This window comes from Thalassophryne amazonica, chromosome 16 (genome assembly GCF_902500255.1).
Source record: "Thalassophryne amazonica chromosome 16, fThaAma1.1, whole genome shotgun sequence".
NCBI lineage: Eukaryota > Metazoa > Chordata > Actinopteri > Batrachoidiformes > Batrachoididae > Thalassophryne > Thalassophryne amazonica.
In genome coordinates this window covers 30,674,336-30,687,728 of record NC_047118.1, presented here as the reverse complement: position 1 = coordinate 30,687,728, position 13,393 = coordinate 30,674,336, and the positions used below count along the sequence as shown (strand labels likewise).

At 43.9% G+C, this 13,393-nt stretch overlaps 1 protein-coding gene across 6 annotated transcripts in view; it reads right to left on the bottom strand.

The window, feature by feature from the left end:
* Nucleotides 1-13,393, bottom strand: part of sez6l2 (seizure related 6 homolog (mouse)-like 2) — an 83,895-nt gene that overhangs the window by 33,403 nt on the left and 37,099 nt on the right. For all 6 annotated transcript variants that reach the window (XR_004565637.1, XM_034190438.1, XM_034190437.1 and 3 more), the window contains 3 exons: nucleotides 6,356-6,539; nucleotides 6,006-6,169; nucleotides 4,332-4,526 (listed from right to left, as the gene is read on the bottom strand). Coding sequence is in view for 5 of the 6 variants with exons in the window: in XM_034190438.1 (XP_034046329.1) it covers nucleotides 4,332-4,526; nucleotides 6,006-6,169; nucleotides 6,356-6,539 (543 nt within the window). In the remaining variant the exon portion in view is untranslated. The remainder of the gene's footprint in view (nucleotides 1-4,331; nucleotides 4,527-6,005; nucleotides 6,170-6,355; nucleotides 6,540-13,393) is intronic.

Below are 13,393 nucleotides of genomic sequence, written 5' to 3'. Positions count from 1 at the left end.
TAGAGACAGGCAGCTGGAAACCATCTGAAAAATTTATCTGGCTTTCGGTGAAAATTTTACGGGCTTCACAGAGAATAAGGATTGTTACTACAGCTTTAAGGACGGCCCACAATGGCGCACGGCATGTCGCACTCCGAGCCGCCATCAAGAGGCAGAAACCACGGATCGCTGTGTGGAGCCGGGACCGTCGTGTACAATTTCTCTGGTTATCACAAGAGCTGGACATCAACCATTTTCCGTCAGATTTCACTTTTAACAAGAGATTTTGTCATGGAAAGCCGAGCGGAGGCTTTGCGCGTCACGACCGATTCGCTGATGAAGCGAGACAAAGGAACACCTCCGTTTCTTAGTGTTAGAGGACAAGTTGGGACATGCCTATCTCGGCTTTCAGTGCTTACCAGTCGAGTGAGTATAAGAGAAATTGTGGAGAGCTGGGAACAGAATAAACCATAGCAGGATAAATTTTGGGTCATTTGGTTCCAAAAACCCATATGGATGGAGCATTGAAACTTTCAAGTAACGCGTGTGTCGTATATGTGCTGTTGATGTAGAAAACCACTCTGTTGTTTATAATTAGTTCATTGTGGCCATGTCATTCTTTACATGTGATGATTATACTCAGCTGATGTTCCTGAAATAAAAACTACATAGATTTTTGTTTGTTACAATTGATCATAACATATGAGGTCTGTTAGAAAACTATCCGACCTTTTTATTTTTTGCAAAAACGATACGGATTTGAATCATGTGCGCTTGCATCAGCCAAGCTTGAACCTTCGTGCGCATGCGTGAGTTTTTTCATGCCTGTCGGTTGCGTCATTCGCCTGTGAGCACGCTTTGAGTGAGCAGTGGTCCACCCCCCTCGTCGGATTTTTATTGCGAGGGAAATGTCTGAACGATTTGGAACTTTGCTGCATCAAATTTTTCCAGAAACTGTGAGAGACAGCCAGGTGGAAACCATTCGGAAGATTCAGATGGCTTTCAGGGACGATTCTATGGGGATCACACAGATTAAGGAGTGTTACAACCGGTTTAAAGACGGCACACAATGGCGGAGGGCGCGCCGCGCTCTGAGCGGCGATCGACAGGCTGAAACGACCACATAATTTCCAAACTGAACGCTGTGTTGATCCGGGACGTCGTCTGACTACTACAGAAATGGCAGAAGAGGTGGACATACCACTTTTTCGGCACATTCCACTGTTACGGGAGTTTTTGTCATGAAAAGACGTGCAGAGGAATTCGCGCGTCAGGACGGAGCCGCTAATGGCGCGGGACAAAAAGCAACGCCGTGATGAAGCCTCACAGGACATGTTGTGGCATGTCCAGCTTGTCAGCTCGTCCACAATTTCTCGGATAGTCACACGACTGAAAAGCCACCAAAAGCCGTCTGAATCTTCCGAATGGTGCAAGAGCTGGGCATGTTACAACATGTCCTGTGAGACCAACACGGAGGTGCTTTTGTCCCGCACCATTAGCGGCTCTGTGGCGAATTCCTCTGCTCCTCTTTCCATGACAAAAATTCCAGTAACAGTGGAATGTGCCGAAAAAGTGGTATGCCCACCTCTTCTGCCATTTCTGTAGTAGTCAGACGACGTCCCGGATCAACACAGCGTTCAGTTTGGAAATGATCTGGTCGATTCAGCCTGTCGATTGCCGCTCGGAGCGCGGCGCGCCCTCCGCCATTGTGCGCCGTCTTTAAACCGGTTGTAACACTCCTTAATCTGTGTGATCCCCATAGAATCGTCCCTGAAAGCCGTCTGAATCTTCCGAATTGTTTCCACCTGGCTGTCTCTCACAGTTTCTGGAAAAATTTGATGCAGCAAAGATCCAAATCGTTCAGACATTTTCCTCACAATAAAAATCCAACGAGGGGGGTGGACCACTGCTCACTCAAAGCGTGCTCATGTAACGGAGGCCAGCAGGTGTCGCTGTGCAGATGTAGTTAGTAAACCTCACTCCCAACAGCTCAAAAGGATTCTCTGGTCACAAGGCCAGACCCCTGGGTTTTAGCCTTCTGGTTAGAGAGTCCAACTCCCATGCCGGAGCTCGTGAGTTCGCGTCCTGAGGGGAGTGAATGGGCGGAGTCATAACAAAACGCAGAGTGCAGCCGCTACACTCACAGGCGAATGACGCAACCGACAGGTGTGAAAAAACTCACGCATGCGCACAAAGGTTCAAGCTTGGCTGATGCAAGCGCACATGATTCAAATCCATATATTTTTGCAAAAATAAAAGGTCGGATAGTTTTCTAACAGACCTCGTATGTACTGAAATTAGGTTTTTTTTGTCAATTACTCTTAAAAAACACCAGATAGGCTTATTGTTACTATAGAAGTTGAATATAAACTTGGGGTCAAGCAACATTTGGAGCCAAATTTCAAGTCTCTAGGTGCAGCGGTTCTCAAGATATGACACTTTCGTCAATAGTTTTGGCGATTTTTGAACCAGATATCTTCACTGGCTCCGTCCATATGGGTTTTTGGAACCAAATGACCCAAAATTTATCCTGCTATGGTTTATTCCGTGTATATTTCCATATTCCATGCAAACATTTATAGATTTCCAATTTTTTTGAAATAACACCCCTCCCTATCAACAGACACCTGCGAAGAGGAATTATGAGGTCATGGGACGGAGGTGTTTGGTGATGCCAATAACTTTGAAGAATGAAGGTCCAAGTCTTAAGGGTCCTGGTGCTTTCTGTCTTACTGTATTGTTGTGAACCTTTGATACAAACCAGTTACCAAAGGAGACAACTAGATGTCTTTGGTACTAGGTCTCTTCAGAGGATCCCTGGGTACCGCTGTGTTAAATGACCGTTCACTTAGGGAGACTCAGATGAGCAGCATCACTTGCATCGTGAGGGACTGTCAGCTATGACATTTTGGCCATGTGGTGCATTTCTCTGTGCATAAATATACATGTATGTGACTCAGAACTGAGGACCTCAGTTAATGGAGAAGGTCAAGGGGACACCCAGAAATTGTTTGTAAATTTAACTAAAATTTAACAAGTTTTTGTTTGTAAAAATTAAACACCTGTCTTTAGAAAATTCTTTTTAATATTGTAAGTCTAATAAAAGAAAGTTTTTACATAAAGACATCTCAGGTTACGTTTTCAAAGGGCTACAAAACAATACTGCACTTACGTTTTCCTTTTGCTTCTTTGTATGGCTCAAGTAGAAGGTTTGACCAATTACACCCATTCTGGCATCCATTTACCGGTTTCTGCCAGATCGGATTTTAAAGTCTTATTGTTGGTTTATAAAATTGTTCATGGACTGGCACCTTCATACCTAGCAGACTTGGTTAAGCCCTACATACCTGCGTGGCCCTTGCGTTCGCAGGGCACAGGGCTTCTCTGTGTTCCGAGGGTAAACAAGAAGTCTGTGGGGTATAGAGCCTTCTCCTATCGTGGTCCAACTCTTTGGAACAATCTACCTGCAGTAGTCTGACACCTTGGAGACTTTTAAATCAACACTGAAGACCCACTTTTTAGACTGTCTTATCATTAATCTAATTTGTTTTTATGTTTGCTTTGTAATTTCTTTTTATTCTACTGTGTTTTATCCTTTTATTGTGCTTTTCTTGATTTTAATTTTGATTTTAAATTACTTTGTGTTGTTATGAATTGTGTGAAGCACCTTGGGGAGACATTGTCATGAGTTGGCGCTATATAAATTAATAAATTGAAATTGAAAATTGAAGGACATTTGACTACACAAGCAGAAATCAGACCATCAACTTTTCAGGCAATGGGTAACTGGTTCCACCGGCTGCACCACAGCCAAACTAGACACAGCTATAATGTGGCTCAGAGAGGACAACCAGATACCTCTTAGCTACAGGGTGATGGTTTGATTTCTGCTTGTATGTTCAAATGTCCTTGAATTACAACTTCATAATGCATGTGTAAAATTTATAAACAAAAAACAGACACAATTCCATTTACTCTAAAATGTCTGTGAAAAAAAAACCTGCATTAAAAAAAAGTCAGTTTCATGCCACCTTTTTTCCGTGTTGAGTCACTTTAGTCATTTTGGCTTCTATACCTCATCAGGATTAGTGCAGGATTAGTGATATGTGTAATCCTGGGATTAAAAACAGGGATGTCACCTTCTCCCTAAAGCAAAGTGAACTTCACCAAACAGCCCATCTTGATCTAGTATGTATGATCTAATGTTGCATTTGATACTAGGATAAACAATATTGGTTGACCTATTCAGAAAATTATGCACAGGAAGGATAAAGCACACAACCATTATCAAAGCATGCTATTGGAATTTTAGACTTTAATAATTTGTTGGCATGACTAAATGTGAGCCTTACCTCTGCAAACAGGTTCACTGTCATTCCAGTGAGGATTACTGGGATCCACACACTCAATAGTGCCTGAGCCTTGTTCCATCACAAAGCCAGGAGAGCAGGCAAAGGTTACCGTGGTGCCCAGCTGATATGTGATGTCACTGCTGCTGAAATTCCCATGAGGCATGTAGGGCTCCCAGCAATGTTCGTCATCAAACGCTAAAACACCCCCCCAAAACAACAACAACAACAACAACAACAACAAAAACCACCAAAAACAAAACCTGTGAGTGTATACTGGCTAGACAAAAAATTTCCAACTAATCACATCTGTATTTATTCACTGCACACTGCCTGTACTACTATAAATACACATGAGTTTGTGTTTTTATTGCTATTTTAGTATTTTAATATTTTATTTAATATATAAAAATGAAAAATAAAAATTTTTATATTTTAAATGTTATTATTTTAGTTATTTTAAATCCATTTACTGGACTAATTATTTTCAAAATGAAAAGAAAATATTAAAAGTGAATTTTTAAAAAATTCTTACAAGAGTAAATTCAGTTAATAAATAAATAAAGGGTCTGGCATATATATATATATGTGTGTGTGTGTGTGTGTGTGTGTGTGTGTGTGTGTGTGTGTGTGTGTATGTGTATGTGTGTGTGGCAGCACGGTGGCTTAGTGGTTAGCACTGTTGCCTCACAGCGAGAAGGTCGTTGGTTCACTTCCCGTGGCCTTTCTGTGTGGAATTTGCATGTTCTCCCCGTGTTTGCGTGGGTTTCCTCCGGGTGCTCTGGTTTCCTCCCACATCCAAAGACATGCGGGTTAGGTGGATTGGAATCTTTAAAAAATTGTCCGTTGGTGTGTGTGTGTCTGTTTTTGTTTATTTGTGGCCCTGCGACAGACTGGCGTCCTGTCCTGGGTGTACCCCGCCTTGCGCTCTATGACTGCTGGGATAGGCTCCAGCCCCCCGCGACCCTTAATTGGACTAAGCGGTAGACGATGAATGAATGAATGAATGATGTGTGTGTGTGTGTGTGTGTGTGTGTGTGTGTGTGTGTGCAGTTTTGCTGGTGTTTTGCAAAAAAACCCCAAAAAAAAACAAAGATGCAGGCCAGTACTTTTCATGTTGTCTGATAGAGGGGTTACATTAATTGTCTGACCTGCATACTGAAGATTTAACTTCAAGACAAATTCAACAAAATAATTTCAATCAAAGGATCAGTTTAAAAAAATATACTCTCTGTTACTATTCATACAAATAAATTATTTGGGATTCAGTGATACTGAATCCGCTGTGTGACGACCTTGCGGAGTCAAGAGGTTGCTGGATAGAAATGATTGGTGACTCTTATATCTTTGTAAGCTGAAGACCAAGGGGAGGCCCATGTTTCACCTGTATGCAGCAGATACAGTAGATGGTAAGCACTGAGAGGTGGGGATGGATCAGTTGTCTGTCTGCATGGGTTTTTTTCCAGGTCTTGAGGCACTTCCATATTGTAGTGCAGCACCACCATATGCTCCCAGATCTGACCTGACCCATACTTCTTAATCATACCTCAGTTGTTTACAAGCACAGTCATAGCGTTTATAATATTATGTAGTTACAGTAACATGGTTCAGCTCTGGTATTATATTTTGCTCTCATGTGTAAAAGTTTTAATAGAGGAAAAAGGAGTCTGCACTCACCCTCATACCGTAGTGCCAGAAGCAGTGGGATAGACGAAGAATCAGACGTGAGCTCAAGGTACAGCGTGGCGCCCTCACTCAGCAGCCCACGTTCTGGGACGTCATCCATGTCTGAGTCAAATAGTTGCGGAGACAAGGAGCTGTTTCCATTGCGCACTATTAACCTGAGAATAGCAAGAAAAGCACGTGCTTTACGCTGCAGCATGTTGCTATCGATGAACACACCCTGGGTATGTTTTGAAGCTATGCTAAAAGTGGTTGGTCACTTAAAATCCACAAAAATCCATGCAGACACAGAGAAAAATGATTCTATAAGTCATAGAGCAGTGAAAAAGGGTGGAATCCTGTACTTATCATCATCTTCGTCCAGTGCCATCCTTTCAAAGTGCAGGTGGAGTCTGTGTCCCTCTTTGGCTTCTATTAACCAGTGGCAGCTCAGGTTGTTTCCACTGCTGTGGTTGCTGACAACTGGAGGAGTTGGAGACAGAATCCGCCCCACTGTGGCATTACGAATCCACCCACCGCAAGATACAGCTGCAAACAAACAAAATCTCTATTGTTTTCCTAACGCACACAGCCACAGTTTTTAATTTCAATTTCAATTTATTTTCATTTATACGTGGTCTATTAGAAAAGTATCCGACCTTATTATTTTTTTCAAAAACCATATGGATTTGAATCACGTGTGATTGCGTCAGACAAGCTTGAACCCTCGTGCGCATGCGTGAGTTTTTCCACGCATGTCGGTTGCGTCATTCACCTGTGAGCAGGCTTTGAGTGAGGAGTGGTCCACCCCCTCGGTGGATTTTCATTGTCAGGAAATGGCGGAATGATTTGGGCTTTTTTTTCCATCAGAATTTTTTCAGAAACTGTTCGAGACTGGCAGCTGGAAACCATTCGAAAAATTTATCTGGCTTTCGGTGAAAATTTTATGGGCTTCACAGAGAATAAGGACTGTTACTACAGCTTTAAGGACGCTCGGCGCGCCACGCTCCGTGCCACCATCGAGAGCCACAAACCACCGGATCATTTCTAAACGGATGGCTCTGTGGAGCCGGGACCGTCGTTTGCACTTTCTCTGTTTATCACAAGAGCTGGACATCAACCATTTTCCGGCAGATTTCACTTTTAACAAGAGATTTTGTCATGGAAAGCCGAGCGGAGGCTTCGCGCGTCATGATGGATTCGCTACTGGAGCAAGACAAAACCACCTCCGTTTTGGTCTCACAGGACGGCTTTGAGATGGCATGCAGACAGCTGTCGGTGGTTTTTCCATCGAGTGATTATCCGAGAAATTGTGGATGTGCCTGGACATGCCAGAACATGCCGCATGAGGCTTCATCACGGCGTTGCTGTGCACCATGCGGCACCGCCGCGACGCGCGAAGCCTCCGCTCCTCTTTCCATGACAAAAACTCCTGTAACAGTGGAATGTGCTGTTCATTTCCAAACTGGACGCTGTGTTTTATCCGGGACGTCGTCTGACTAGCACAGGAATTGTGAAAAGACGTGGACATCAGCACTTTTTCGGCACATTGAGACAGACGTGCGAAGGAATTCTGCGCATCGCGGCGGTGCCGCATGGCGCAAAGCAACGCCGTGATGAAGCCTCACGAGACATGTTCTGGCATGTCCAGGCACATCCACAATTTCTCGGATAATCACTCGATGGAAAAACCACCGACAGCTGTCTGAACGTCATCTCAAAGCCATCCTGTGAGACCAAAACGGAGGTGTTCCTTTGTCTCGCTCCATCAGCAAATCGGTCGTGACGCGCGAAGCCTCCGCTCGGCTTTCCATGACAAAATCTCTTGTTAAAAGTGAAATCTGCCGGAAAATAGTTGATGTCCAGCTCTTGTGATAACCAGAGAAAGTGCACACAACGGTGCCGGCTCCACAGAGACATCCGTTTAGAAATGATCCGGTGGTTTGTGGCTCTCGATGGTGGCACGGAGCGAGGCACGCCGAGCGTCCTTAAAGCCGTCCTTAAAGCTGTAGTAACAGTCCTTATTCTATGTGACGCCCATAAAATTTTAACCGAAAGCCAGATAAATTTTTCGAATGGTTTCCAGCTGCCAGTCTCGAACAGTTTCTGAAAAAATTCTGATGGAAAAAATGCCCAAATCATTCCGCCATTTCCTGACAATGAAAATCCACCGAGGGGGTGGTCCACTCCTCACTCAAAGCCTGCTCACAGGCGAATGACGCAACTGACAGACGTGGAAAAACTCACGCATGTGCACGAGGGTTCAAGCTTGTCTGACGCAATCACACGTGATTCAAATCCATATGGTTTTTGAAAAAAATAATAAGGTCGGACACTTTTCTAATAGACCTCGTATAGCACTAAATCACAACAGAGTTGCCTCAAGGCGCTTCACACAAGTAAGGTCTGACATTACTAACCCCCAGAGCAATGGTGGTAAGGAAAAACTCCCTCTGAGGAAGAAACCTCAAGCAGACCAGACTCAAAGTGGTGACACTCTGCTTGGGCCATGCTACAGACATAAATTACAGAACAATTCACAAAACAAATATACAGCAAATGCTGTTGGTGCACAGGACAGGAGGGTCACCAGCACAAATACCACACCCATCTCTGGATGGAGCTGCACCTTAAACAGAGAGAGAGAGAAAAAAAAGAACAGAATCAGGCATGAGAAAGACAACAAATACAGTGTAATTTGTCAGCATTAAGCAACAAGAAAAACAGAACAAATACTAAGGTGATCGCCGGCCACTAGCCCTAAGCTTCACTAAAAGACCCAAAATTTAGGTAAAGTTGAGGCTGCGGCCCGCTCCATTTCCTAATAAAATTAATTAAAAGAGTAAAAAGTGTAAAACAAAACTATACCAGTATGCTAGCCATATGAAAGGGAAAATAAGTGCGTCTTAAGTCTCCACAGAATCTGACTGTTTTATTGATGCAGGGAGATCATTCCACAGAGCACGGACATGATAAGAGAAAGCTCTATGACGTGCAGACTTCTTATTCACCCTAGGGACACAAAGTAGTCCTGCACTCTGAGAACGCAAAGCCCGGGCCGGTACGTAAGGTTTAATTAGGTCAGCTAGGTAGGGAGGTGCCAGTCCGTGAACAATTTTGTAGACTAGTAGCAGAACCTTAAAATCTGATCTCACTGCGACAGGAAGCCAGTGAAGGGATGCCAAAATGGGTGTAATGTGGTCGAACTTTCCGCTTCATGTCAAAATCTGGCTGCAGCATTTTGAACCAATTGGAGACCCCTAATGCTAGACTGCGGTAAACCAGAAAATAGAACATTGCAGTAGTCCAATCTTGAAGAGATAAACACATGGATCAGGGTCTCAGCATCAGCCATAGACAGGATGGGATGAATCTTCGCTATATTTCGCAGGTGGAAGAAAGCAGTCCTCGTAATATTTCTAATGTGGAGGTCAAAGGACAATGTAGGTTTAAAAATTACCCCAAGGTTCCTCACTGTGTCAGTGTGATGTCTGACACACGAGCCTTGGCTGAGCGTTAACTGGTCAAATTGATGCTGATGTCTCACTGGACCAAGAACCATCATTTCAGTCTTATCAGAGTTTAAAAGTAGGAAGTTTCTAGACATCCAACTTCTCACTGATGCAAGGCAATCTTCTAAGGATTTTATGTGAACAAGATTACCAGCAGCTATCGGCATGTATAACTTAGTATCATCAGCATAGCAGTGAAAGTGTTGTGTGTTGGGGGGGTGTGGCTGGACGTTTTGGTGTTCTTTTCTTTTCTTTGCTCTCCAGGTGGTATGCAAGCTGATTTATTGTCTGTGGAGAAGGTGCTGGCAGAAGAGTCCTTCACCCTCATCAACATGATGTGCAGCACCTGTGTATGGTGCTCACGTGCAACCTTAAAGACTTTCAGCTGAAGCAGATAATAAGATGGCGTTCTGCATTTAAGTCATGTGTGATTCAAGCAGAATTGCCGGGAACTCGACCTTGTGATGTTCGTTTGTGAGACGCTGAGGACCGCGCCTGGGTTTGACACATCGTGCCTGTGAAGGCGGAGGGGTGAGGGACACATGCTGTCAGCACACATCAGAGGTGATTTGATTGTCTGAATGATTGTTAACAGTAAGTTGGTATTTTGTTACGCAGTATATGTGAATATTGATGAGAATTGTGCAGCTCGCTTCTCACTGCCGTGGCGTGCGGACAGATGATCCTCCACCTGTTGTGAGAAGCTGCTTATTTACATAAAGCTTAAATTCAGACCTGAATGTGTTGCTGATAGTGTGTGCCTTTGAAGGATATTGGTTGTAGCTGCTGACTTACCTCACCTTTTCTATCCTTCGCAGAGTCGGTTTGTCGTGTCCACCTGGGGGGTGTTTGGCGGTGAACGTGGGTCCAGAAGCGCCGGGCTTTGATCCTTTTGGGCCGTCCTTCACTCCGCCAGACAGACGCATTTTTCATTTGTACACTTTGTTATGCACCAAAGGGGGAAAATAAATTGTTTTGTTATTGGAACCGCTTTCTGGTTGTTTTGGCGCTGGGTTCTGTCAGACGCAGGTCCGCTCCTCAACCCGCGTCGACACATAACAGAAAGGTAATCCCAAAATGCTGCAAATATGTGCCCAAGGGGTGCTATATAAAGGGAGAAAAGCAGGGGATCTAAGACGGACCCCTGTTGAACCCCAAATTTCATGTCACTAAGGTTAGAGGTAGTGTTACTGTACAAAACACAGTGAGAACGACTGGTCAAGTATGACGTCAGTCATGCAAGAGCACTCCCAAAAATACCAAAATGATTTTCCAGCCTATCAAGTAGAATATGATGATCCACGGTATCAAATGCAGCACTGAGATCTAACAGCACCAGAACCGTAGTGGTGTCCGAATCCATTGTAAGCAGAAGATCATTCACCACTTTAGTGAGAGTCGTCTCTGTGGAATGATATTTTCTAAAAGCAGACTGCAGTGGCTCAAAGAGATTATTCTCAGTAAGATAGCGTACAATCTGCCGTGACACCACTTTTTCCAGAATTTTAAAGCAAAATGATAGATTTGATATCGGCCGATAATTTTTCAATGCACTAGGGTCAAGATTAGGTTTCTTCAGTAATGGTTTAATCACTGCAGATTTGAAACATTTAGGAACAGATCCAGAAGTTAAAGAAAGATCAATAGTCGGCCCAAGAGAGAGTCTTAGTTGAAGAGTTGATGCATCGCCGTAATGATATATAAGGTTGGTGTTCCACTAAACACGGCAGTGAAACTGTAAACTTAATAAGTGAGTGATCAGACATCACTGATGTAAGAGGCATCATGTCAATATTCGTGACAGCAATACCACATGCGAGAACAAGATCCAGGGTATTTCCACTAATGTGCGTCAAGTCCCGGATGCACTGCAGAAATCCTAATGCATCCACAATAAGTTTAATGAACTCATAAGTATGCTTTATTTATATCGTATTTCACTACACTTTCAAAGGTGGTTCATTTATTATTATACACCCATTTGGTCTGTTTTTAAACACAAGTGCCACATACCTACCCAATTGCTTGACTGGGCTGCACATACATAGAGATAATCCATCCATCCATTTTCTGTACCTGCTTACTCCAATTACAGTGCATACAGAAAATATTCACAATGCTTCACTTTTTCAACATTTTGTTGTCTTACAGCCTAATTCCAAAATGGATGAAATTCACATTTTTCCTCAAAATTCTACACACAATACCCCATAATAACAATATGAAAAAGTTTTTTTTTTTTAGATTTTTTTTACAAATAATAATAAAAAAGAAATCACATGTACATAAGTACTCCCAGCCTTTGCCATGAATCTCATAATTGAGTTCAGGTGTTTCCACTAATCTTCCTTGAGATGTTTCTACAGCTTAATTGGAGTCCACCTGGGGTAAATTCAATTGATTGGACATGAATCGGAAAGGCACACATCTGTCTATGTAAGGGTAACGGGGGGCTGGAGCCTATCTCAGCAGTCATAGAACATGAGGCAGGGTACATCCTGGAAAGACACCAGTCTGTTGCAGGCCCACATATAGACAGACAAACACCTGCATGCATACCTATGGACAGTTTAACGTTTCCAATCCACCTAATCTGCATGTCTTTGGATGTGGGACAAAGCTAGAGCACCCAGAGGAAACCCACGCAAACACGGGGAGAACATGCAAACTCCACACAGAAAGGCCCTAGGTGGGTAGCGACCCCACAACCTTCCTGCTGTGAGGTAACAGTGCTAACTACTAAGTTACCGTCAGGGGCGGCCCTGGAGGCGGGCCGACCGGGCAGCCGCCCAGGGCGGCATCTCGGGGGGGGCACGTCCACACAGCAGTGTGGATGCTGAGCGTCCACAGAGTTCAATAGCAAAGCAAAGACTGCAGCGAAACGAGACAAGTCATTGGATAAATGCTGGGCTTTGTCCCGCCCATCGGACGCTCGGCGTGTCTGGAGGTCTATGAGGCAGTGGGCTGGCCTCGGCCGGCCCGAACGCTCAGCTTCTGCATGATGATTGGATGATCTGTCTGAGGCTGAATCCCTTTTTGATTGACAGCAAAATGAGTGAATCAGCGATCTTTTGGTGTAAACATCCGTGGGAGTATTTTTTAATTTTCATTCTGTTCTGAGTTGAACCGGAGACTTTCCTAATCCTCTTAGCGACATTTTCTTTGTTAAAAACGACTAGCGACAAATCGAGCTTCTATTTCTGGTGGGTTTTTTTGTAGCTGCTTGTGTTTGGAGACTGACTTCTATCACTCTTTCTGACTTCTATCACAGTTTCTGTCCCTACCGAGCAGCGGGTGCTGCTTAGCTCCTCCACCGTCACAAAGCACTCACAGGCGGACAAACTTCACACTAGCCTCGCGCCAGTCACAGCTAGCGAGCTAGCTAGGTAGCAAGCTGCACATAATGGTAGACAATTTGAATGTTGTGGACCGGATTTTGGCGAAGCCATTTGATAGTCTTCCTTATGAAGAAGCCATGGCTGCTGTCATGGCTTCAGCTCTCAATGGTTTGCAGGCCAAAGTTAAAGCAATAGCCCCAGTGCAATGTTTGTGCATTGCTATGCACACAGACTGAATCTGGTTCTGTCTCAGGGGGCTAGAATATTTTTTGCATCACTCTCTGGGTTTGCCACATTTTTCTCAAAATCCACAAAGAGGATGTCTTTTCTTGAGTCTGCAGGTTGCTCAAGGTTGCCCAGAAATGCTCCTACTCGATGGAATTTCACATCACGGATAGTGAGCACTTATTTATATGGTGCGACTTTAATGGAGGTTTAAGTCTTGTTCATTATGGTGAATGGTACTCTATAATAATGCAAAGTGCACTCTGTTGGTAAAACTGAATGACTTGTGCAATATTTTGACCATCGGGTGGTGCTGTAGTGCAGTTGT